General features: G+C 43.5%; 2 protein-coding genes across 3 annotated transcripts; both read right to left on the reverse strand.

The window, feature by feature from the left end:
• Positions 1–179: 179 nt before the first annotated feature.
• Positions 180–25,557, reverse strand: LOC308409684 (uncharacterized protein). 2 transcript variants are annotated; one of them, XM_080902607.1, is made up of 2 exons: positions 24,045–25,557; positions 180–1,058 (listed from the first exon to the last, which is right to left on the reverse strand). In XM_080902607.1, exons 1-2 carry the CDS (start codon positions 24,930–24,932, stop codon positions 1,032–1,034), a joined length of 915 nt encoding a protein of 304 aa, XP_080758733.1. In that variant the 5' UTR covers positions 24,933–25,557; the 3' UTR covers positions 180–1,031. The 2 variants fall into 2 exon arrangements, with proteins under 2 accessions (XP_080758733.1, XP_080758732.1); XM_080902606.1 differs by lacking the exon at positions 180–1,058 and adding an exon at positions 13,949–16,271.
• Positions 20,673–22,275, reverse strand: LOC308409691 (piggyBac transposable element-derived protein 4-like). Its single transcript, XM_080902614.1, has 2 exons — positions 21,336–22,275; positions 20,673–21,246 (listed from the first exon to the last, which is right to left on the reverse strand). Exons 1-2 carry the CDS (start codon positions 21,519–21,521, stop codon positions 20,698–20,700), a joined length of 735 nt encoding a protein of 244 aa, XP_080758740.1. The 5' UTR covers positions 21,522–22,275; the 3' UTR covers positions 20,673–20,697.
• Positions 25,558–26,524: the final 967 nt, after the last annotated feature.

Genomic DNA, 26,524 nt, shown 5'->3' on the forward strand with positions numbered 1-26,524 from the left:
AAGCAGACCTCAGTGCAACAAAGTGTCTTTCCAACACTGAATGAGACGTTACTTGTTCATGTGAGAAGAAAACAAGATTGTCCACAATCATTAAGTGAAGCATCCAATTTTTAAAGAAGAGCACCAAATCTCTGCCAAGGCAGCTCACTCTGTGCCAGAGGTGGGTCGAGTATCCAAAAATTGTACTCAAGTAAGAGTGGCATTACTTTAAAATATTATTACTCAAGTAAAAGTGAAAAGTAGTCTTCAAAAAAGTTACTCGAGTAAGAGTAAAAAAGTACTTGATGAAAAGACTACTCAAGTAGCGAGTAACTGTTTGAAATGTCCGATTTTATAAATAAATGCTATCAGACAAACAAAAATAAATAAATATACAAATTTGAGTATTTTCAAAAGGAATATATGTAAAAAGATCAACAAAATGAGGCACAAAATTTTTTATTTCGAGATTTCACATTTTCACATTTTTCAACCAAGCTTTTTTCACCAATACCTACAGTAAATACTATAAATATATAAACAGTGCAAACAATTTCCAGTGACAAGATTTGCTGTAAACTTTATATTCATTTTGCTCCAAATGGCACAGCAGCCTCAGAGAAAACAGAACGAGGCATCTTCAACGCATGTACATACAAGGGAGCTCAGTTTACCATAAATTGTATGGGTGTGCATTTATTTCTGCATATTTAGCAAAAATGTGCCATTTCTTCACTCAGTGAAGTGATGGTTAAGCTTCAGCAGCAGTTTGCTCTCAAGGTTCTTTCTGTGAAGCTGTAACTGTTTAGCAGTGAACAGGAGTCCTGCATGACTGAGAAGTTCTTCACAAGCTCCAGATGCAGGAAGACCTGTATTGACTTTGATCGACAGCTTCTGGATGTGAGGAAAGCCATGCAATAGATCCACACCTCCAGTGAATGGACATGAAAGGTACCTCTCCAGCTCCCCTGCTTCTGGCTTTCCTGACCCCATGGATCCATCATCTTAGTCGGTTAGGCTGCTGTTTGCGCTGGCATCATCCAGCTCTGTGTCTAGGTGATGTCTGATGAAGTTGAGACCTGTGGAAAGATATAAGGTTTTCAAAAGAATTAGGTCTGGTCATTATAGTGCTGTATACACTACAAAGATGCGGATGTTTTTTACTAACTCTTGTAGAAAAACAAAATCTAGTCATTCATATCCCACACAAACAGTTTGCAATGAATTCCAGATTAAGTTTAAAATAAGAATGCGTGCAAGGCTAAGCAGTCCCAACCAATAGATCCTCCTGTTTGGTTGTTACTCTGGGAAAAGACGAGAAAGACGGTAATGGAAGCGTGACTGGAGCTGCGATGTAGCCTATATAATATTTATATTGTGGACTTCAGGAAGACCAGGAAACACTTGACCCCTGTTTCAATCCAGGGGGTCAGTGTTGACATTGTGGAGGACTATAAATACCTTGGAGTACACATTGACAATAAACTGGACTGGGCTAAAAACACCACAGCACTTTACAGGAAGGGCCAGAGTCGTCTCTATTTTTTGAGGCGACTGAGGTCCTTCAACATCTGCCAGAAAATGCTGAGGATTTTCTATGAGTCTGTGGTGGCCAGTGCGATCCTCTATGCTGTTGCATGCTGGGGGAGCAGGCTGAGGGTCGCAGATGCCAACAGACTTAATAAACTGATCCGTAAGGCCAGCAATGTTGTGGGGATGGAGCTGGACTCCCTCAAGGTGGTGTCGGAGAGGCGGATGCTGTCCAAGATAAAGACAATGTTGGATAACACCTCCCACCCACTCCATGACATGTTGGTCAGTCACAGGAGCTCGTTCAGTGAGAGACTGAGATTACCGAAAAGCACCACTGAACGACACAGGAAATCATTCCTGCCTGTGGCCATCTCCCTGTACAACGCATCCACTTAACACACTGTTTGCTGCTACAACTACACATGTTTCTTTTCCAAATATTTATTTATAAGTGACTTATGTATGTATGTATGTATATATATGTATATATTGTACTATTCTTAGTTAGCGTATTGTCTGTCTTGTCTTAATGTTGGTTTAAAATGGAGCACTGTAACAAAAAATAATTTCCCCCAGGGATCAATAAAGTATTCTGATTCTGATTCTGATATTGTACGAACGTGATAATTCTGTATATTGGATTTTTTTTTTTTGGTTTTTTTGTTTTGGTTTTTTTTGGCCTGTCCCGTTTGGCTCTTTTGCCATCAGAATTATTGTCTAAAGGCAAAGAAAGATGCCCAACGGATTTACTTTACCAAATTGACCATCCCAGCCTTGCCATAATGGTCCATTTGATTCACCTTTTATTGTTTATTTTATTTTCACTTGCTGATAGGGCTGCCACGATTTGTCGACTAGTCACGATTACGTCGACTATCAAAATCGTCGACGACTGATTTAATAGTCGACGCGTCGTTTGAAGCTTTGTAAGAGGAATAAGTGGCAGGATTTAAGAGTGTAATAACGGACTGAAACAGAAGATGGCAGCATTGCATGTACAAGGATGTCAGCTACCGTTAAACCCCGAAGAAGAAGAAGAAGCAGCTGTGTCCCAGAATTCATAGCGCAGCCCAGCTCAGTTTCCAACAATGGCGGCAGCTAGTTAGTTTTAATATTACTCTTATTATTCTTTCTGGGTCACAAAATAAACGTTTAACATATTTTCAGGTGAGAATGTAGCTGTGTAAACCTCAAATATCTGCTCAGTTTACCAGGACACCACATATTTTCAAAAGCGCTCCGACGTTTTCGGAAACGTCTGTTACCCACTAGCTCGTTAGCGAGCCGGGGGCTAGGCTCACTAGCGCCGTGAGAACACCGGACTCCCCGCAAATCGTTTTCAAACCCACCGCCGTCTTTCGCTACTCAGGTTAAATATATATGAGTCACTTAGATAACTTAAAATGTTATTGTTTGGCTTTTTTTTTTAGTATTTTATTTGTTCCTGAGTAAATCAGTTTGTCTGAGATTAAAGTGATAGTTTTTACACAGCTGAATAAACGTCAAGCAGACAGCTGATTATCAGAAGTGTGAGATGCTCCAGAATATACTCCAGTGTCCTGTTATATTTTAGATAGCAAGGAGTTTATTAAACTTCACCGAAACAATCTGCAAATTTCATTAAAATTTAATAAACTATCATCTTGTCTTTATTTTTAGTTAGCACAGACCTTACACACTTAAAGCTGTAAGCTAATGATAGTTATATAAAAGCAGATGCTGCTGGTGCAATAAGCTGTAGTTTTACGTCTAATGGATGATGATCTGATTAGTCGACTAATCGCAAAAATAATCGGTGACTAGTCGACTATCAAAATAATCGTTTGTGGCAGCCCTACTTGCTGAATACAGGACAGACTTGACTGGAGGAAAGAAGGGGAGAAATAAAGAGGGAATGAGAAACAGCTGAGTAGAGGGACGGGGGAGAAGGGCAAAAAACAAAAACCAACAGAATGGGCAGAAAAAAAAAGAGAAAAAAAAAAGCATATATTGATCACCTGGATCACCTGCTGAGAAAGAAAAAAGAAAACAAGCAGAAGAGAACAAGAGTAATAGAATAAACAACATCACAATGATATATGGGAATATGACAATAAATACTAAATATTAAACATTATTGTGCAGCACATAAGATCAACAGAACACAGCGTGCTTTGAGGTAGGAGCCAAAAAGGGTGTAGTTTGTGGGTGTGATCACCCGTGTGTACACCTGTGAGCATGGACGCGCTTGTTTTTTTTTTTTTTTTAAAGGTTCCTTCATGTAATGATCTGCTAGAGGGTGTGGTGGGGCCACAGCCCCGTCCTCCAGGGCATGAAGCAGGTATGGAGGAGATCAAAACTCCAGACATCCAGAGGCCCCCAGAACACAAGAGACCAAGGAAGACTAACAGAGGGGCAGCCGCGCCACTGTCCCAGAAAGAGCTGAGGAGAGTCCCAGATGAGGGTTCACTCAGCAGCCGCGGAGCAGAAGCCAGGGGGGGGGTTGCAGTGACGCGCCCGTGAGCTCCGCCGACAGCCAGCTGTGCCTGAGTGACCGAGCCCCAGGCCGAGAGGCCGGGGGCACCCCACCTCCGAAGTGGCCCGAGCGAGCCCCAGGCTCCAGGCCCCGATAAGCGGCCGCCAAGGAGTGAGCCGGTGTGTACCTGGACGCCCATCCCCAGACACAAAGAACCACCAACGCACCGATGTCTGAGGGAGTCCGCCACTGGCAGGGGAAGTGGTGGTGGGGGGAGATAGATCTCCAAACCCTGGAGGGCCTGAGATGTCCCCAGAGAGGTGGCGTCTGATACCCAACCTGACATATAGACACAGACATACAGGCACACACAGATACAAACATCCATTCCCACCCTCATGCTCTCATATGCACTTACTCCACACTCAACCAACGTGGAGACAGACATGAAGAGACGCTGTACACACGATCACACTCCCCAAGCGTACTCTACGAACCGGGTCTAGGTACCCTTGCCCCTGGAGGGGGGAACTGCACCCAGACCCAGGTGGTGTTACCCTTTTCCCTGCGGTGGGGAGAGGCAGACCGCCTCGACTCCGCAGCAGCAGGGAGGCCCCACACCCCAGTCGGACGGCCAACTCCTCCTCCTAGCCCCCCCGTTCCAGCAGGTCGCAGAGAATGGGGGTGAGAGAAGACTCCAAACCTCCCTCCACCCGCTCATTGTAGTGTTGATGCATGTGTGTTCTAAGGTGCATTTAAAACCCAGAAGGGCATGGATCTACCTGCCAGAGAGCAGCAGGTAAGCGCATAGTCCTTCCTGCTAGCCCTCAATGTCTACGTGTATTTAAAATTGAGGGATGGGCAACGACGCCAGGGGTGAGGTGTACACCCTGATGGTCTTTTGGAGTCCGTGTAGCTGTAGCGTGCCCACCCACAGAAGGGGACAGAGGGGGGGGGGGGGGGGGGTAGCCTCCTCTGCACCCTGGTGACACACCCCTACTCCAAAGCCCTGCATGTGTGGGTGGTTGTGGTGGAGCGGGAAGAGGGAGGCAGCTGGAGATGGGGAGGGAAGGAAGGGAGGGGCAAGTGACCCCGCTGACCCCAGTAGGCACCCCCATACTCCGCGACCCGCCAGGGAAAGGGGGCCCAGGCCCATCCAGACCGGGCCCAGTGCAGCAGCGCCTCCCGGCCCCACAGAGCCCGGGACAGTCCACCCAACCCCACCACAGAGAAAACTGCACCCACCCCACCATCCACTCATCTTCCAGACTACATAAGACAATAGACACCCAGGCTGAGATCTTCCTCCACCTCTCCTGTATCTCCCTCTCCTGCAGAGAGAGTTCCTGAAGAGAGGAAAGCTCCTGCAAGATGTGACAATCTCCCCCACCAGTTGAAGAGCCCCCCAGGTGGCTCGACGCACCGGCGGCACCCTGCGCCAGGGATGGGCCCCCATGCACCCACCCGCCCACAACCCCGGCAACACACCAACCAGGACCCACGCCCCCGAGGCCCGGCCAGGGCCCCAGCCCAGAGACGGAGCGCCCCCAGAACCTCACGCCCATCCCAGACCCACCCAGGGGCAGCCAGGCTACCAGGTCAGTAACCCACGTCCGTCAGCACAGACCCTCCCCTAGCCCCGCTGCACGCAGCCACGAGGAAACAGTCACCTGAGAGCCAACAGAGCCCCTAACCGGACATGACCGCTATCCCGGGTTGAGCCCCCCAAGGAAGATGCCTCCGGGGAACCCCCCGACGCCCTAGGCCTGTCCCTACCCCCACACCAATCACAACAGTGAAGGTGGGACCAAACTAAGACCCCCCCACCCCCATTAGGTGATGGAGCTGATCAAAGGAGCCCAGAGCAATTGATCTGATGTGGTGGCAGAGGCTGTATCAAGACTAATGTAATCTAACAGATAATTTCTATATTGGTTAGAATTAAGATTATTTTTATTTTTCCAGTTCATGAGGACTGTATTCTTGGCTATGCATAGGGCAGTGAAAACCATATGGGCTATATTCTTTTCTGAAGTGACATTATCTAAGCTGCCCAACAAACACACTAAGGGGGAAGTTGGAATGTTACATTTCAGACACTTCGATAAGTCTTCACATATCTCGCGCCAAACCTTCTGAACTGGTGGACAGAACCAAAGAGCGTGGATATAATTGTCCGGTGAATTGGCTTGGCAGTGTGAGCAGTTGTTGAACATCCAATGACCTGTATAGTGCACTCTATGTAATATTTTGTATTGAATTAATTGAAGACTGGGATTTCTAATTAGATGAAAGGTTTTTAAGCAAATCTGAGACCAGAAGTTTAGGTCTAAGTTAACTGATAAATCCGCTTCCCATTTTGCAATAGGAAGTGATATTGATTCATCTGTTTTAGAAAGCATTCTGTATATTTTGGATAGTAATTTGGGGGTTTTAAGAGTAAGAAATTGACTTGGTGGTGTTTGCAGTTCAACTTGACCCGGTTTAAATTTCTTTTTTACTATGGATTTAATTTGTTGATATTCTAAAAATCTTTTCTTGTTGATCCCATATTGTGTAACTAGTCCGTCAAATGAAATAAATTCTGTTCCTTCTAGTATATGTTCTAAATATTTGATTCCTTTACCACTCCAATCTGAAAAGTTTATCATATTATTGTTTTGTAATATGTCAGGGTTGTTCCAGATAGGTGTACGTTTGCATGGGATTAATGAAGACGCCGTCAATTTTAGAAACTCCCACCATGCTGTCAGAGAAGAGCTGATGTTAATGCTTTTAAAGCATTCATGTCGTTGGATGTTTGAGCTGATAAATGGTAGGTCTGAGATCTCTAGATTATTGCAGAGTGCTTGTTCTACATCTAGCCAAGGTTCATCTAAGAGGGTATGTTTTAGCCATCCTGAGATAAACTGAAGCCTGTTGGCTAAGAAGTAGTGCTGAAAGTTAGGTAGTTCTAATCCTCCTCTATCCTTGGTCTTTTGTAGTGTTTTTAAGCTTATACGTGGGGGTTTATTTTTCCAAAGGAATTTGGACATACATGAATCTAAAGATCTGAACCAATGTTGTGGCGGTTTAGTTGGGATCATTGAGAATAAATAATTTATTTTTGGTAAGACCATCATTTTTATTGCGGCAACCCTTCCCATGAGTGATATGGGTAGACATTTCCACCTAGCCAGATCATCTTCTACCTTCTTTAAAAGTGGGATATGGTTTAATTTAGTTAGATCTGCAAGCTTGGGAGAAACATTAATACCTAAATATTTTATATTTCCCGATTGCAGTGGTGTAGAAGAGGAATTATGGAGGGAGCAATTAATCGGTAGGACTGTAGATTTTGACCAGTTAATTGAGTAATCTGATATTCTTGCAAAAGAGTTTATCAATTCAATCACCCCAGAGATATTGGTTTGTGAATTCTGTATATTGTAATAACGTGATATTATATTGTTCAAACGTGAAAGGTATATTGTTAGAACAATATACTTTTCACTTTTCTATTTTTCTTTTGCCTGGGTGGCAGCTCTACGCTTCCGTATTACGCTTCCATATCCAAGGCTTTTCAATGTGGCCTCACAAAATTATCATGACTACAACAACCATGAAAAGAGTTGGATGGACATTGCTGCTCAATCACAGCTGCCTGGTCAATGTTTTCCATTAGTAATTTAGCAAAGTTGATGGTGGTGGTGTGTGTGCCTGTGTGAGTGAGTGAAAGACAGAGAGAGGGAGAGCGAGAGACAGATTTTGTATGATAAGCTTCATGTTATGAATGCACAGTTTGAGCACTCAGGTCGCATCAGAGCATCAGGCCGTATTGTGTGAGACCCTGCACCGTGGCCTATGAACTTCTAACCCCTGAGATTCACTTGTACAGTTTGAGCAGGAGCTGAATAACGCGACTGAAAAAAATCGCAGTGTTTGCCCAGCTTAATGCAGACTGTTTAAACTAAACAAGCTGCTGTTTCACATAACAAACCCTGTCAGCCGCAGTATTGCCTTGTGTTTTAACAGTTAAAGCAGTAGAGACCAGTGGCATGTCTAGAAAATTTTTGTTGGGGGGGCCAGGTAGGGGCACAGATTTGGAGAAGGGTGGCAGATGTAATTGGCAGATAATGTTTAAAAAAAAATTCTACCAACCGTTAATTCAATAATCCTGTAAACCTAATAACTGAATGCGCTTTTAACTCTTATTAGAATGAGATTTTAACCACTACAGTGCAAAGTTTTTAGATACTGCGTTGATAAAGTACAAACGATACAATCAGTGCTTTGTCAGTGTTTACTCAGCATTCAAGGACAGCAATATTTGCATAGTATTTTTACTGACATATAGTGCACATATGTTTTGGGCAAAAACATTTTTGAATATTAAAATACGAACATTTATAACAAACAATTGACAAATTAGCCAATTCCAATGTAAAACTTTGTCTGCCTATTAAAAAAAGAAGATAATCTTCTCACAAACTGGTGTTTGATTTTGAAAAAGGAAAAAAGTGTGGAAACAAATGAAAAAACTAGCATTTGAATAAAACCTGAAAGCAAGTAAATACTTTCTATGCTGCCTTATGGTAAACTTTGGTAATATTGATAAAGAACAACACTGGCTGATGATGAAATACAGTCAGCTGGCATGGTGACACTGCCAGTATTCACCTGCAGGGCCGGACTGGGACAGAAAATCTGGCATTTTGACTAGAGACCGGCCCACCAGGTATTAAAGCCATAAAGACTTTGAATGAAAACAAATGCTGTTGTGACAGTCCCATATGGAAAAGAAATAGTAAAAACTTATATGACTTAACTCATGAAAGTGGCCACTTTCTCATTACTTTCATATATTGTTTTAGTAAGTATCCAAAACATACAAGATTCATTATATAATCTTTCAAGGGATCTTATATCTGTTTTTACTATTGTATGCTTTTCATACAAGTTTCACACAAGACAGATACAAACTTTATAAAATTTATATATATCTTTTCCATATGTACACTGTCTTGTTGGTATATGTATGATTTCTATACATTTTACATCAGATAAAAACTTTGGTTGTAAGATTTAGATAATTATTTAATCAAAGCTAGATATTTTAAATGAGAATAAGAAAGAAAAGTATTACTTTGTTCCCCCTCTTTCCCTGTTAATGCCCTACCTGGCCTCCCTGGCAAAACTTTGCTAGATCCGCCCCTGCACAGTTACCAGCTGTCAGCTACATAGAAAAGGATCCTGGTGTTATTTGTCTCTCAGAAACAGTTCATAACTTCCCTTCAACTCATTCATGTGACCTGAAAGGTAAACCTGTTTCTCCATCAACTGTTCAGCTCTGATGATTCAGTAAGGACATCTCCTGGTTTCATCTTCATGTTTCCCTCTCACCAGATATACAAACCGACATCATGACCAGCAGCTTTACAGCTGTGGCTCCAGCAAACATCAGCTGATACTAGAAATTAATATTAAATAAATTCTAACAACAGCTGATCAAGCTTAAACGTGCTGCTGTTGTTTAGCGCGACATCTGCTGGTTTCCTCTTTCTGGCGCAAAGTGGGCGATAAATAAGCAAGAGAGAAAAGCCGATCAGCTGATCATTGATGAGTTTCATGATTGAAGTAGCAACAGGAGAGGGAGGGGGGGAGAATGAGAGGAGAAGAGGCAGCTGTGCAGCGTAAACACAGAATAACTCCAGCTTTGTGTCTTTTTCCATTCTAACTAAAATCCAGGACAAACTGCGTCTCTTCTCAGCTCAATACGAAACGTGTAATATTTTCTCTGAATGAGGGACCATTCCATTTTTTTAAGGAGCCGTTGGCAACTCTACTAGCTAAACATATGAATAAAATAAAGTTCACTATCAGTAACATCATAGCACCCACCCAACTGTATAAAAACTCCTTCAAGCTGGCTAGAACGCAGTACGAGTTATTGCAACTGACGGTAAAAAGTCAGCATAACGAAAATAAACTCCACCTAAACTTGGTTTATATCTGACCCAGATAGACTGCAGGTCATAACTTCTTACCTGAAGTTCAGTTCACCTGACACTCGGACCGGCGGCTGCCTCGGGGCTCTCCTCCTGCCTCCTCTTCCCTCATCCACCTGCTGGCCTCTGTGGAAGCCCCGCCATAGCCACCACCAAACAACTGAGTTATTTTTACACATCGACCTGCATCTGGCCAACTCACCACCTCTCATTGTTCATGCCCTTACAAAAAAAAATAAAAAATAAGTCACCGGGCATATGCCCGGTATGCCCGATGGCCAGTCCAGCTATGTTAACCTGCAACCAAATCTGCAGCTCCATACAGCAATGTTACGACTTAGATTATATCTTATAACGCATAACTCTTATGTTAGCTCCCCTCAGTAGCATACTGTCTGAAATATTCGACGGCTGCAATAATTCTTTAAGTGTTATTTTTTCCTTGGTATTCTAATTTCACCGAAGTTTACTAAACTCAACAAACTTAATATTACTTACCGGGACATTTATTCTGTCCTCATTTTCTTTCACCGAAAAATTGTTTCCTGCAGTGCCGTCTTTCGTGCTTGGCTCTCCTACCTTTGCTAACGTGATGCGCATAGCGCAGAAGCTGATGCTACATTCAGTTACACTCGGATATCTGAGCTTCACCGTGAAAACATAATCGGACATTTGATATTTGATTGAATTTTATTGTTTTGCCTTTGGGGTGGCACCTGGGGTGGCCAGTCTGGTTGGTGGGGTGGCCTGTGGGGTGTGGGGTGGCCACCCTGCTGGACACGCCACTGGTAGAGACGAGCTGTTTACATGTGCGTGGAACTCTAGCATCATTAACCATGCTAGCTGTTAGCTTATAGCTCACGCTAGCTAACCAGCGAGCAGTTAAAAAGACAGCCGAAGCTGCACAAAACACGCACAAACTTATCTCACTACAACGTAGCACCGAAAATATGACTCGCAGCTCGAGCTCGACACCGCTGCTGTAACATAAGACTGACATCCAGCTAACCACAGCTAAAAAGATATTTAGAGAAAAATTACCGTTTCCTCAGGTTACACGAGCTGAGTTTTTTCACGCTGAAAATTTGTTGTTTTGGCTCTCACTGAAGACACCGACGCTGAAGACATAGCTGTTCTTTTGTACTGCTTTCAAGCAAAACATTCTTTGTATGTATTGTTATATTCAAAAAAGGCAAACAAACAAAGGTATTCAATCAGAGGTGAGAAATTAATTGGGAATATCAATTATAGGTGAACTATTCTTTACCTACTAGCAATCAAGCTTCTTTAACCAAGAAGCTTGAAATATTTTAATGTAAAACAAAATAAATAAATAAATAAATAAATAAATAATAAAAATAACATGATGTAATTAAAATGCACAACTTACATTAAGGAAATCTGCATTTGTATCCACAGGCTAAAAGTAAAACAGTAAATGTGTTAGTAATAGCACAGGTATTTGTAAAAAAAAAAAAAAGAGGCAGTAACTGTGACTCTTCTAGTGGGATGCTAAATGCAGAGATTTATATTTACAGTATAATACTGCATGTACAGGTAGCTGCTTGTGAACTGTAACTGAATATTAGAGAATCTCAGAGAAATTAAATGTATTTATTTTTTGAATTTATCAATCATAAAACCATCTGTTTTGAAGGCCTGTTACGATAACGACTTTTTGTTGGTCAGTATATTGCCCCATAAACAATTGCGACAAGTTATGTCATTGTAATTTTAAGACCATTTTATGTCTTTGAATGTATAATCATAATATAACACCATAATAATGCAAGATCTACACACTTTCAATTGACAAACCAACATCTAATTCTTAAAGTATTTAGATCATTGAAATTAGGAATCAAAATATTAGATACCTTAAAATCCTGAATAAATAGTCTGCTGCCCTCAGGTGAATGTATGGCTATTCACCCTATGCAGCGAGCTTAACATAAGAGGAGATGGTTCCAGGAACGACAGGACACGTCGCTTTGTCTTTGTGTTTTTAACTGAAGACTGGTTTTTTTCCTCTTTTAATTTGTAAGACTGTGAACATACAGTAAAATAATACGTAAGCATCAGTATCAACATATTTTGTAAACAAAACAGAAGTTAGCAACATAGCTTTCCTTATGCTTTACATTCATCATTAACATCTTTCCTTATACGTTCAAATAACCTTTTAAGTAACATGAAAGTAACAAATCTTACAGAAAATGAAGTTAGACATTGCTTACTTACAGATTATGGCTCAACAAACTCCCCAACGATGTAAACTGGGCTTAAAGTTGTGCAGCTTGTTTTCTGCTCCATGCATTTTCTCACACTGCCTGCGTGAACTTTGCCTGCTGCTTACAACACATCACCAAAGGGGGCAGTGTAGTGCACACCAAATAACCAAAGAAGAAGCCACAAACTGAAGGGATAATACTGCCCACTATTGGGAAACCTGAGAAATGCGCCAGCCAAAGAAACCCAACAAAGTAACAACCGAGGGGCAGAATACTCCCCGCCTGACATCCATGGAATGTCACCCTCAACTAACATGTAAAAGGCAAGTGACATACAATGAAACAAAGTTTCTGCTTCTAAGTACAATCCTTAGACACCAATAGCACAACCTCACTTATAGGCCTTATGTAGCACTTGTTTTCACCCTTGCGGAAAATCCTCACCTCTATCTTCCTTACAAGCCCATCCTCACTGGGAAAGGTTTTGGTGATAAGTCCAAGTGGTCAGTTGTTCCTATGTTCGAGTGTCTCTCTTAAAAGAACAACATCTCCTGTTTGTAGGTTAGGCTTTACTATTTTCCATTTGCGGCGGTCCTGAAGTCCTGAGATGTATTCTTTTTTCCATCGTCTCCAGAAGACATCAGCGAGGTATTGTACGCACCTCCATTGATCTTTGAACAGATCACTGTTTCCAAACTGACCTGGTGGGATTGGTGGGGTCGTAATCTTTTGCGTGAGCACCATGGCTGGGGTAAGGATGACTGGGTTATCTGGATCTGCAGAAACTGCTGTTAACGGACGAGCATTCACTATTGCAGTGACTTCAGCCATTAAGGTCACTAGTATTTCATGGGTAAGCTTTGCATTCATGTGTTCTAGGAGCATTGCATCAAGGATTTTGCGCGTGACCCCAATCATTCGCTCCCAGGAGCCAGCCATATGCGACGCATGTGGGGGGTTGAATAGCCATTTGCAGCCAGAGTCTTCAAGAAAGCTGTTTAGTTTGCTGTTGTAGCAGCCCTGTTTGTCTATTTGCAGCTCTTTGCAGGCACCCACAAAATTTGTCCCACAATCGGACCTAAGAAGTTTGACTGCACCTCTGATGGCAAAAAAACGACGCAGGGCATTGATGAATGATGACGTGTCCATTGATTCTATAACTTCAATGTGAATGGCCCGTGTACTCATGCACGTAAATATGACTGCCCATCGCTTTGCATCCGCTTGCCCACCACGCGTTTTTCTGACAGTGACAGACCAGGGCCCGAACACATCAAGCCCTACATGTGTGAACAGAGGGTCAGTGGACAGCCTATCCTCTGCTAGCTCAGCCATAATCTGTTCCTGGTGTCTGCCTCTTAGTTTTCGACATGTCACGCAGCTGAATATCATTTTGCTTATTGCTCTTTTTCCTCCCACAATCCAAAAGCCTGCAGCTCTGACTGCTCCTTCAGTAAAATGTCTGCCCTGATGGCATACTTTCACATGGAAGTGTCTTATAATGAGCTGGGCAAGGTGGTGTTTGGCAGGGATGAGGATAGGATTTGTTACATCCGAAGTCAACTGTACTCGTCTTAGTCTCCCACCCACTCTGAAGATTCCATTTGTGTCAAGAAATGGGTTCAGTTTGCATAGTGGGCTTGAACTTTTGAGGGGCATACTCTTTTCAAGCTGTCTTATGTCTTCTGCATAGATTTCTCTTTGGACAGTGCGAATGATAATGATCTTAGCTTGATCGAGCTGCTTTTTGGTTAAATGCTCGCTACAGCTGTGCCAGCCCTGACAGGTGCCTTCTATGTTCTGCTTAAAGGACTGAACAATGTGTCGGAGTCTAGATATAGCCTTCAGTAGCACATTCCAACTAGAAAACCTTTCGAATCTGGCACTACTGAGAACATCCTTTGCAAGAGTGGTAACACAAGTAGTTACCTCATGACGCAGTTCGTTGTCAGTCTCTGGGTCTACAAGATCAAACGACTCTGCCTGAGATTGACCTATTTCTGACTTGGTAAGAAAAGCAGGTCCACTGAGCCATGTGGAGGTAGAAAGCTGCTCAGCAGGTAATGCGCGCGTGGCATGATCAGCAGGATTTAAGTGAGTGGGCACATAATGCCACTGGTGAGCTTGTGTGGATCGCCTGATGCGTTCCACTCTGTTGTGCACATAGATGTAAAAACGCCTCTTTGTGTTGAAGATGTACTTTGGTGTCTGAATAGAAGCTCACCTGATCAACTGAGATGTCCAGCTCGTCCACAACTAACTCTGCCACCTCGACAGCCAGGACCGCTGCACAGAGCTCAAGTCTGGGTATGGTGATGTCTGGTCTTGGGGCAAGCCGTGCTTTGCCGAGAAGGAAGCCCACTTCATTATGACCATCTCTGTCTGTGAGTTTAAGGTAGGCAACAGCGGCCAATGCCTTGGTAGAGGCATCGCAGAAAACATGGATTTCCTTAGTTGCTGCTGCAGAGAGTGGTATTGAGGTGAACATTCTGGGAATCTCAAGTTGTTGTAGATGTTTGAGGGAGTGTTTCCACTGTTGCCACTGTTGTAATTTGTCTTTAGGGAGTTCTGTGTCCCATTCACAAATGTCAGTGGAAATGTCTCTGAGTATGACCCTGCCCTCTACAATGACAGGGACAGCAAAGCCGAGTGGGTCATACACACTATTAACGACTGACAATACTCCACGCTTGGTAAAGGGCTTCTCATTCACGGTTATTTGGAACCTGAACAAGTCTGTAGACAGGTCCCAGCCCAAGCCCAAGCTTCTCTGCATGGGTGTCTGCCGAAGGTCAAGGCCCTGCATGTCAGCTGCAAGGTCCTCACTTGGAAAAGCGTTTGTGATGGTAGGACAGTTGGATGAGATTTTATGCAGGCATATGTTACATTTAGCCAGCATCTTCTGAGCCCCTCAGAGAATGTTGATGGCCTCATCAGTGGAAGGAAATGATTTTAGTCCATCATCCACATAAAAGTGGCGTTCAATGAACTCTCTTACATCATTGCCGTGTTCTTTTTCTCCCTCCATCGCTGTTCGTTTCAGTCCATAAATGGCCACTGATGGGGAGGGGCAGTTCCCGAACACGTGGACTCTCATCCTGAATTCCTGTACTTCTCCATCCAGATCATGGTTTTTGAACCACAAGAAGCGAAGGTAGTTGCGGTGGTCTTCTCTGACAACAAAATTGTAAAACATTTGCTCCACGTCGGCCATGACTGCTTATGGGTCGGACCTGAGATGCATCAGAACTCCCACAAGAGTATTATTGAGATCTGGCCCTTTTAGTAGCACATCATTGAGAGAAACATTGTTGTATTGCGCACTTGAATCAAAAACCACCCTAATTTTTCCTGGCTTCTGAGGGTGATAAATGCCAAAACTAGGGAGATACCAGCATTCTTGCTCTGGAGCTAAAGCTGGAGCTGGTTCAGCGTGGCCCTTACTGAAAGTTTTGTCTAAAAACTCAACGTAATGTTCTTTCATTTCAGGTTTCTTTTTCAGTGTTTTGCGGAGCGTCATTAAGCGACTGAGGGCTTGGTCCCTATTGTTGGGTAAACGCTGTCTGGGGGAGCGGAATGGGAGTGGAGCTACCCAATTGTTCGCCTCATCTTTAATAAAGTCTCTGTGCATAATTTCCAGGAATAATGCATCTTCTACTGAAAGAGCCATTTTGTCATCATCTGCTGTTTGCTGGAAAATGTGTCTGCCTACTTCTGCTTGTGTCTTCTCGAATTTAGGACAGCTTTCTGTGTATTTGTCTTTTATATAGATTTTGCTTGCACAGGGGCTAAGGAAGGTAGGGCGCCCGTTATTCAGAATGTCTGTCTTGAAAGAGTTTACTGTGGGTTTGTGGGCACCTGAGAGGCAGACATCGCCTACAACCACCCATCCCAGATCGAGGCGTTGGGCAAAAGGTGCACTGTTTGGACCATTTACCTGACTGCGAACCTTGTGAGCTTGGATGATGTCCCGGCCCAAGAGGAGGAGAATGTCCAGAGGGTCCAGAGGAGGGATCTGTGAAGCGAGTGCGTGTAGATGAGGGTGAGCCGACACAGCCTCCTTGGTGGGTATCTCATCTCTATTATCTGGAATGTGATCACATTCTGTTAGTGTGGGCAGGACCGTGGACACTTCCCCATTTATATCCTGAATAACGAAATTAGTTGCTCTGCGTCCTCCAGCCTCTGACAAACCTGCACATGTTTTCATGGTGTATGGGAGCATAGCGCCTTTTACATTAAACATGTCGAAGAAAGCAGACCTGTGTTGTTGTTGTGGTCCGTATGAAAAATGGCGGAACGAATAAAGCGCTGTGAATGAGAGTACGACGTCGTGTCTTTTGAGTTAACATTGGTAGCAGAGGATGGTTTCCAATTACAAAGTACCACCAAAGCTTGATGAAGCCAGGCCATACGAATGCTGGAAGAATGAAGTCAATATCTGGAGACGAGTTACGGAGCTGGATAAAAAGAAACAGGCACTCGCGGTGGCGCTGGGGCTCGAGGGAAGAGCCAGAGAAACGGCCATGGAGATACCCGCGGAAGATTTGGACAAAGATGACGGTATGGAAATACTACTTGCAAAACTTGACGCGGTGTTTCAGAGAGAAGAGAAAGACCGCGCTTATGAAACCTACTCGTGTTTTGACTCCATTGCAAAGAACCACAGCGTGTCCATGGCAGACTACATTATAGACTTTGAACAGCGTTATAACCGGATGAAAAAGTACAACATGACGCTGCCTGACGCTGTGCTAGCATTTAAGCTAATAGATACAGCTTGTCTTGATGAGAAAAGTCGACAGCTTGCACTGACAGCGTGCACGGACTTAACGTTTGCGTCTATGAAGTCTGCACTGAAACGGATTTTCGGAGGGAAAGTAACCGGAGTTTTCAGCGGAATTCAACTGAACCAAGAAGCAGTTTTCCTTACGGAACAAAAAGGTCCCAAATACAAACGAAACAACGGTACTTCGTCGCGGAGTGGACAGCGACAACCACTACAAGGTACCAACCCACTTGACAAGTTTGGCAAGCGAACAAGATGTGCTATTTGTCAGAGCACTTACCACTGGGCGAAAGACTGTCCTCATCGTAATGGTGACCAAGTAAAGCTAACTGAAGATGGGAAAGTGGAGGAGTGTAACATTACTTTGTACACTAAAGCCTCAATGACAGACTCTGAAATCTTCCTGACTGAGGCACTGGGGTCAGCCATTATTGATACTGCATGTACACGTACAGTTTGTGGTCAGAAGTGGCTAGATAGTTACATGCGTGACCTCAGCCAAGGCCAAGTAAACAAGCTGTTGCAATCAGAAACCCCCAGCTCCAGACCATTTCGCTTTGGGGATGGTATTGTAGTGTATTCCAGCAGAAAAGTGAAACTTCCAGCCAAAATTGGACAAACAAAATGTGACATTGAAAGTGAAGTAGTTCCTGTTGACATTCCACTACTACTGAGCAAAACGTCTCTCAAGAAAGCAGGGCCTGTTCTAGACATGGAGAATGACAGTGTTGTCATGTTCAAGCAGCCTGTTCCCCTAGAGCTCACTAGTTCGGGACACTATTGTGTGGACATTAGAGATGAAAATACTACAGAAAACTGCAATGAAAATGAAGTTCTCATGGTAACTGCTGAAATGTCTACAAAAGAGAAACAGAAAGTCCTTGTGAAACTTCATAAGCAGTTTGGTCATGCATCTGCAGAGAGGATATTGAGGCTCATCCAAAGCTCTGGCAATACAGATAAACAATGCGCAGTTATTCTACAAGAGATAGTTCGTGACTGTGACATTTGTCAGAAATATTGCAAAACCAAGCCGAGACCTGCTGTTGGTCTACCCCTGGCTTCTGAGTATAATGAGACAGTAGCAATGGATCTACATGAGCTGGAGCCCAATGTGTGGTACCTTCACATCATCGACCACTTCACACGCTTCAGTGCCGGCAGCATCGTAAAGACAAAGAAAGCTGCAGAGATCGTCAACTCCTTCATTCACACCTGGATAAGCATTCACGGTGCCCCCAGACGGCTCTACACAGACAACGGCGGAGAGTTCAACAACACAGACATTCGGGACATGGCTGAAAACTTCAACATTGAGGTAAAAACAACGGCGGGGTATAGTCCCTGGAGCAACGGACTACTGGAGAGACATAACATGACACTTACAGAAATCCACCTGAAGGTAAAAAAGGAACGAGGATGTGACTGGCACACTGCGCTAGACTGGGCCCTTATGGCCAAAAACAGTACGCTTAATGTACATGGTTATAGTCCACATCAACTTGTGTTTGGCCAAAACCCCAACCTTCCTTCTGTGTTGATGGATAAGCCACCTGCCTTAGAGGGCACAACTGTAAGTGCAAGAGTAGCTGAACATATCTCAGCATTACATGCTTCCAGGAAAGCATTTACTGAGGCAGAGTGTTCAGAAAGGATCAGGAGAGCACTACGCAAACAACTTAGGCCTACAGATGACAAATATGAGGCAGGAGATAAAGTATACTACAAACGAGTCAACTGTACAGAGTGGAAGGGTCCTGGTGTAGTTATTGGGCAGGATGGAACTGTTGTATTTGTAAGACATGGGGGGACTCTTGTAAGAGTACACCAGTCAAGATTGACTAAAGTGGATTCACAGACTGGAGATAAACAAATACCACACAGTACTACTGATGATGACAACAAAGACGCAGTTGAAAATGATGACACTGACACACCCGATGGTGAACAGAGTATTAGTGAGGAAGAAGACATCACTATTGACAGAGAAACTAACACTACAGAACACGTCTGTCACACACACTACAGAAAACATGTCTGTCACACAAACTGCAAATGAGCCCTCTACACCCACTGATCATGTCTCTGCAAATGTAAAGTTAAGATCAGGACAGCTGATTGCTTTTACCAACAGAGACAACGGCGTTCAACACACAGCCAGAGTGCTAGGCAGAGCGGGAAAAGCAAAAGGGCAATACAAAAACTGGTACAATGTGCAATATCTTGAGCATGATGGTAGTGAAGGTGAAAAGAAAGCTGTAGACATGTCACTTGTTGATGGTCTTTGCACTGAAGCTGAAAACAGAGATGCAGATGTACTCATAACAAAAGATATTTCCTTTGATTCTGCTAAGCAGCAGGAGATTGAGAGCTGGCAAAGTAATGGTGTGTTTGATGAAGTGAAAGACCTGGGTCAAAAATGTGTGTCTACTAGATGGGTCTGTACACTCAAAGAAACTACTAATGGTGTTGTCCCAAAGGCTCGACTTGTGGCACGGGGGTTTGAAGAGGTAAATACTAAAGAACTACAGAAAGACTCTCCAACATGTGCGTCTGAGTCCCTCAGACTGGTGCTAGCTGTGATATGTCAAAACAAGTGGAGAGTAAATTCAATGGACATTAAATCTGCCTTCTTGCAGGGAGTGGAACTGTCAAGAGACATCTATCTTCGTCCCCCACCTGAAGCTGGCAAGGACAATGTTCTATGGAAACTGAAAAAGTGTGTTTATGGACTTGCAGATGCTTCACTTTATTGGTACAATAAGGTCAAAGACATTATGCTCAAAACTGGTGGTAAAATATCACAGGTTGATCCTGCAGTGTTCTAGTGGCAGAATGAACAATCTGAGGTTACAGGAGTGCTTGCATGTCACGTTGATGATTTCCTTTGGGCTGGTTCAAGTCACTTTGCAACTCATATCATTCCTGTACTGAAATCTACCTTCCTTGTGGGCCATGAAGAACATGACACCTTTTCTTATGTTGGTATGGACATTTGTACAGTTAATGATGTAATAGAGGTGCATCAACAACTTTACATTGACAACCTACAACCGGTTCAGTTACAAGCAGCACGGGCTGTACAGAGGGAGGCTTCCTTAAGTGAAACAGAACGTGAGCAACTCAGGTCAAAAATAGGACAGATTTTGTGGGTTGCCAAACAAACAAGGCCTGATGTTATGTTTGACACATGTAGCCTTGGATCTAATATCAAAGATGCAACTGTACAGTCTATTCATGAAGTGAACAAAATTATCCGTAAACTTAACACTAGGAAGGCCCAGAGCCCAGCCATTTGGCTTTTCTACCTATAAAACCCGGAGAGTTGCCAAATGGCTTTTAGCTAGGCTTTAGCTTCAGCCAAGTGGAAGCTAAATTGGCTAGTCATTCATATGTAAATTGGGTTGTTACCTGGGAATTCTGGAGGGAGGGGAGTGGGGGTGTGTGATTGAGGGGGTGGGGGAGCTGCTAAAAGCTGTGCACAGTCACCAACTTGGAGTGTTTCAGTTTGATGCATTCTCAATCATCCAGGGAAATAAATCTCCAAAAGTCACCAACTTGGAGTGTTTCAGTTTGCCATCTTAGGGAGAAATCAACACACATGGGTGTATGTCCTTTGTTGCTGAGATTTATTGATAAAAACAGTACAAAAACCAACCATTTGTACACATTTTTACAAATAATAATAAAAAGTGAGTGAGTACATTCCAACATTTTCAGCAATCACTCACAATCCTGGCACTGCCATGGTATCTGTAGTCTGCATTTACCACATGTGTATCTGTTGCAGTGAACACATCGCACAGTGGCATGATTGTTCTTGCAATTGTGTTTGACCTGACACATGGCTCTTTTTCCAGGGCTCGGTGTGGAGGGTTGTGTCCGAAGCAACTGTTCTTTTCTTGCCTTCTTCGCAGCTACATGAGAGTGAGCCAACTCTCTTGCAAGCTCCACCAGGAAGTCCACCCGTCTTTCCTTCGTCCCGGTGCATGCTTGATACAGCACATGTGCATTCAGTGCTGCCATGTCAATCATGTTATAAAACACGGCAACTGGCCAGCGCCGTGTTCCTTTGCGGACAGTGTACTCCCGAACCATCTGGTCCATCACATCCACGCCACACTTTGTTTTGTTGTAAAGGGTGACCGTGTTTGGCTTCCTTTTGGTGGTGTTATCAGTCTGAACCACGCTGTGCATGCTGCTAAGAATATAGACTGTCTTCTTCCGTTTGGCCGCATACGCCGTCAGCGTGGCAGCAGAGGTTGAAAACACCTAAGAAATAAGATAAATTGTTATTTCCATAGCCCTTTTACACACAATGAAACACATAAACATAGAACCACAAAAGACCTGCAACATACCTGAGTGGTGAATTCACTGCGATCTGTCTGTCTAGTGGATTGAGGAATTTCCCTGCGAATCTTGTTGACTGTGCTGAGGATGGTGGTTTTCCGTCCAAGAAGTTTTTGCGCAAGTGAAAGCGATGTGAAGAAATTGTCCATGGTAACATTTCTGCCCTTGTCTAGGAATGGTTCCATCAGCCTCATTACTACATTTTCAGAAAGTCTCTCCCCAGTGGGACGATTGGGGTCCTTGCCAAGATATGGGAAGACATTACAAATGTACTTGGATTTTAGGTCGCAGGCCACCCAAAACTTGATCCCAAACTTGTCCGGTTTACTTGCAATATACTGCAGGAAACTGCACCGAGTCTTTGATGGGAAAAGGGTGTGATCACATTGATGCCACAATGGACGACTGATCAAGCCCTGTCACCCTTTACAACAAAACAAGGTGTGATCACATTGATGCCACAATGGACGATGCCACAATGGACGACTGATCAAGCCCTGTCATCCTTTACAACAAAACAGGGTGTGATCACAGGGCTTGGCTTCCTTTTGGTAGTGGACAATTGATCAGGAAGCCAAGCCAAGGTAAATGCAGACTACAGATACCATGGCAGTGCCAGGATTGTGAGTGATTGCTGAAAATGTTGGAATGTACTCACTCACTTTTTATTATTATTTGTAAAAATGTCCTCCCTAAGACGGCAAACTGAAACACTCCAAGTTGGTGACTGTGCACAGCTTTTAGCAGCTCCCCCACGCCCTCAATCACACACCCCCACTCCCCTCCCTCCAGAATTCCCAGGTAACAACCTAATATACATATGAATGACTAGCCAATTTAGCTTCCACTTGGCTGAAGCTAAAGCTTAGCTAAAAGCCTACCAGCCATTTGGCTGGTGGCGGGTTTTAAAGGTAGAAAGGTAGAAGCCTGGTCCTCCTAGTGTTAAGGCAGAGAAAGTGACTCTTAAGTTTCAGCACTTGGGTAACAGTGAGGATCTGGCATTGGTTGTTTTCAGTGATGCTTCATTTGGCAACCTTCCTGATGGCGGTACTCAAGGAGGGGCATTAATCGTCCTTATGGGTAAAGGTGGAAAGTTTTGTCCTCTCTTCTGGCAGTCTAAAAAAATCAGGCGCGTGGTCAGAAGTACACTGGCAGGAGAAACTCTTGCCATGTCAGATGGAATAGACAGTGCTGTCTTCCTGGCAACACTTTTTTCTGAGCTTACAACTGGTAACACTGGTCTAAACGCTCTTCCTTTGATCTGTGTAACTGATAATCATTCCTTGTTTGATGCACTCAAGTCTACTAAGCAGGTTACAGAGAAGAGACTGAGGCTAGAAATGAGCAGCATTAAAGAGCTCATACAAGCCAAGAAAATCAGACAGGTTTGTTGGTCAGATTCAAAATCTCAACTTGCTGATTGTCTGACAAAAAAGGGAGTTTCACCTTTAACCCTTCTAAAGGCGCTAGATGAAGGACTCTGGATACTGTAATCCTTTGTTTACAAAGTTGTCTTTGCATTCAAATGTACCATTGTTTATTGTGTGCAATGATAGTATGCTTTAAGTAAAGCAAAGCACTTTTGAAATGTTTTTCACCATTGTATATTGTGTGCAATGATAGTATGCTTTAAGTAAAGCAAAGCACTTTTGAAATGTTTTTTTGTTTATATAAATATATATATACACAAATGTTTACAGAGGTGTGTTTATACTTTTATTTTATTTTTCAAGAAAGAGGGAGATTGTTAACTTGTTATTTTCTGTTTTATCGCGAGAGTACTGTTGCCCGCGAAGTGTTGTTGTTGTGGTCCTTATGAAAAATGGCGGAACAAATAAAGCGCTGTGAATGAGAGTACGACGTCGTGTCTTTTGAGTTAACAACACGTCGACTAAACAAATCTTAGAGCAGGATTTGCCTTTTAGAGCTGGGCCACACACCTCTGTGCAAGCAGTTGTGGTTACAGGGCTTGAAGGATCAGACTCCCCGCCGTGGCTTTGAGGCAGGAGGTTAGAGTCCTTGGTTGCCCACAGAGGTGGACCAGCATGCATGGCAGACACATGAGCGTCACTATTACATTCCGAGCATTGGATAATGGCTTTGCAATCGTTAGCTCGGTGACCTGTGGAAGAACAACACTTATAACAAATAGCATGTTCTTTGAGGATGCTTTACCTTTCATCTAGTGTTTTTGACCTAAAACCCCTGCATTTGGCAAGTGAATGGGGCTTGTGGTGAATAGGACATTGTCTGTCTGGGTTGAGAACTGACGTTCGAGCTGTGACATTTGTTTGACTAATATCTGTTCTGTTCACTGCAACCGCACCTCTGTATTTAGTTGGTTTCAACAATGGCTTATCAGGTTTTGGAGCTACTATGTTTGAACTTTGTAACATAAAGCTAAGATCTGTTTTCATTTCTGCATAATCATTTATAAACTGAACAAAATATGAGAAAGGTGGGTAAACTGCACCGTTGTCCCTTTTGTATTTTGTCCCCTGTTTCACCCAGGACTCCTGGAGTCCGTAGGGGAGCTTTTCCACTATCGGGTTGATCCCCCTTGGGGTGTCCAGAAAGCTAAGGCCGGGTAGATAATTTTCACTTTGTGCATACTCTAACTCCAACAGGTGATCTGCAAGCTCCTGCAATAAGTGAGTGTCCTTATTAGATATTTTTGGAAAAGACTGTAAGCATTGGAAAAGTGACGCTTCGACTACCTCTGGAGAACCAAAACTTTTGTCAAGACGTTGCCACAAACGTTGAAGACCTGCGTGTGGGTTGTTCACATGGACCGCCCTGATCCTCAGCACATGTTGTAGTGACTCTCCGCTGGGCCACTTGGTGAGGAGGTCAAGCTCTTTGCTGAACTTGAGGTTGAGGCCTTCTATGGCGTTGCGGAAAATGGACTTCCAGGACAAGTAAGACTCAGGACGGTTGTCAAAAACCTTGAATCCCGCTGTCAGCAGATCACGGCATGCTAGATAGGCTGTGAAATCTGAGAGTTCAGTCTGTGGAGGCAATGAAGGTTTAGGCTGGGTTGAAATGTCAGTTTTTCTGTTTATAGGAGGGGACTTTGGTTGCTTCTGATTTACAAAATCAGTGAGATGTTCACCTGGAGAGGAGGCAACTGGTGGTTGACTCTGTCGTAGATGCTGAGCGTCGTTATTACCAACCAGTTGTCCTGTATCAGGCTTTCCGTCTTCATTAACTACCAAGCTGCGGTTAGTGAAGTGAGCGTTCACATAAACTTGAGCGCATCTAATGGAAGGAGGTGTCTTAGAGGAGACTCCTTGTTCTGTGAGGTCAACGGCGTCATGCTCCTCATCGGCTGCCGCTTCCAGGACATGAGCTGCGGCGAGCGCTGCTTCAGCCTCACCCTCCTTCTTTAGAGCGTTTAGTGTTGCCTCGATGCGTGCCTTCTCAACCTCCATGTCGATCTGGCGTTTGGCGTACTGTGCTCTGGTGCGGGCGGCTTCTGCTTCTGCTCTGGCTCGGGCTGCAGCTTGACTGGTGGATGAACGACGTGAAGAGCGTGAAGAGCGTGAGTGGCACTCTGACCGGACCACAATCTGGGAGAGAGGCGGTGACGCTTCAGGCTGAGACATCTTGGGTGCTTGATAGGTAGATAATCTTCTTACTCTGCTGCCCTCAGGTGAATGTATGGCTATTCACCCTATGCAGCGAGCTTAACATAAGAGGAGATGGTTCCAGGAACGACAGGACACGTCGCTTTGTCTTTGTGTTTTTAACTGAAGACTGGTTTTTTTCCTCTTTTAATTTGTAAGACTGTGAACATACAGTAAAATAATACGTAAGCATCAGTATCAACATATTTTGTAAACAAAACAGAAGTTAGCAACATAGCTTTCCTTATGCTTTACATTCATCATTAACATCTTTCCTTATACGTTCAAATAACCTTTTAAGTAACATGAAAGTAACAAATCTTACAGAAAATGAAGTTAGACATTGCTTACTTACAGATTATGGCTCAACAAACTCCCCAACGATGTAAACTGGGCTTAAAGTTGTGCAGCTTGTTTTCTGCTCCATGCATTTTCTCACACTGCCTGCGTGAACTTTGCCTGCTGCTTACAACACATCACCAAAGGGGGCAGTGTAGTGCACACCAAATAACCAAAGAAGAAGCCACAAACTGAAGGGATAATACTGCCCACTATTGGGAAACCTGAGAAATGCGCCAGCCAAAGAAACCCAACAAAGTAACAACCGAGGGGCAGAATAAATAGTAAATTTTCTAACAAATAGAAAACAATGTTATTTAATGTTATTGTTTTGTTATCATTATATTTTATTTTTGTAAATATAATGGCAGATAAATTACATCATCAACAATTATTGAGGTCATGTACATGTATTGTGTGTTAAGTCGATATATCGATTATTGTGATAGGCCTACTGTTTTGGTATCATAACGAGCTTGTCAAACATGCATGACCACTAAGCAATGTCTAAGCAGTAGTATTGGTCTGAATGACAACAAACATAACTAGTGTTTTGGAAAATCTGTTAGAAAACAGTTATTTCAATAATTATGATTAGCATGTGACACAGACACTGCAACAACAAATACTTACTTTAGGAGGATGGGGGAGGGCAGCATGAGGTTGAGACTTTGACATCTGTAAGAAACAAATTCATGTATTACAAACAAGACACTTAAAAATACATTAATGTGGCAGACTGTTCCCTGTTCAGATGCAGTGTATAAGTACAATCAGGGCTGTCACAACAATGGGGTGGGGCCAAGTGGCTGCAACCCTAGGTACAATGTGCAGGTATATACAGGGAGTGCAGAATTATTAGGCAAATCAGTATTTTGTCCACATCATCCTCTTCATGCATGTTGTCTTACTCCAAGCTGTATAGGCTCGAAAGCCTACTACCAATTAAGCATATTAGGTGATGTGCATCTCTGTAATGAGAAGGGGTGTGATCTAATGACATCAACACCCTATATCAGGTGTGCATAATTATTAGGCAACGTCCTTTCCTTTGGCAAAATGGGTCAAAAGAAGGACTTGACAGGCTCAGAAAAGTCAAAAATAGTGAGATATCTTGCAGAGGAATGCAGCAGTCTCAAAATTGCAAAGCTTCTGAAGCGTGATCATCGAACAATCAAGCGTTTCATTCAAAATAGTCAACAGGGTCGCAAGAAGCGTGTGGAAAAACCAAG

This window comes from Rhamphochromis sp. 'chilingali', assembly GCF_963969265.1.
Source record: "Rhamphochromis sp. 'chilingali' genome assembly, chromosome: 14".
Classification (NCBI taxonomy): domain Eukaryota; kingdom Metazoa; phylum Chordata; class Actinopteri; order Cichliformes; family Cichlidae; genus Rhamphochromis; species Rhamphochromis sp. 'chilingali'.

Excerpts from the sequence above, each read along its gene's own strand:
- LOC308409691 (XM_080902614.1), bottom strand. The coding sequence starts at position 21,521 with ATGAGGCTGATGGAACCATTCCTAGACAAGGGCAGAAATGTTACCATG. Across the intron at positions 21,247-21,335 it reads GCAGTGAATTCACCACTCAG|GTGTTTTCAACCTCTGCTGC; the intron begins GTATGTTGCAGG and ends CTTATTTCTTAG.
- LOC308409684 (XM_080902606.1), bottom strand. The coding sequence starts at position 24,932 with ATGTCTCAGCCTGAAGCGTCACCGCCTCTCTCCCAGATTGTGGTCCGG. Across the intron at positions 16,272-24,044 it reads AAAGTTTTGGTTCTCCAGAG|ATAATAGAGATGAGATACCC; the intron begins GTAGTCGAAGCG and ends ATCACATTCCAG.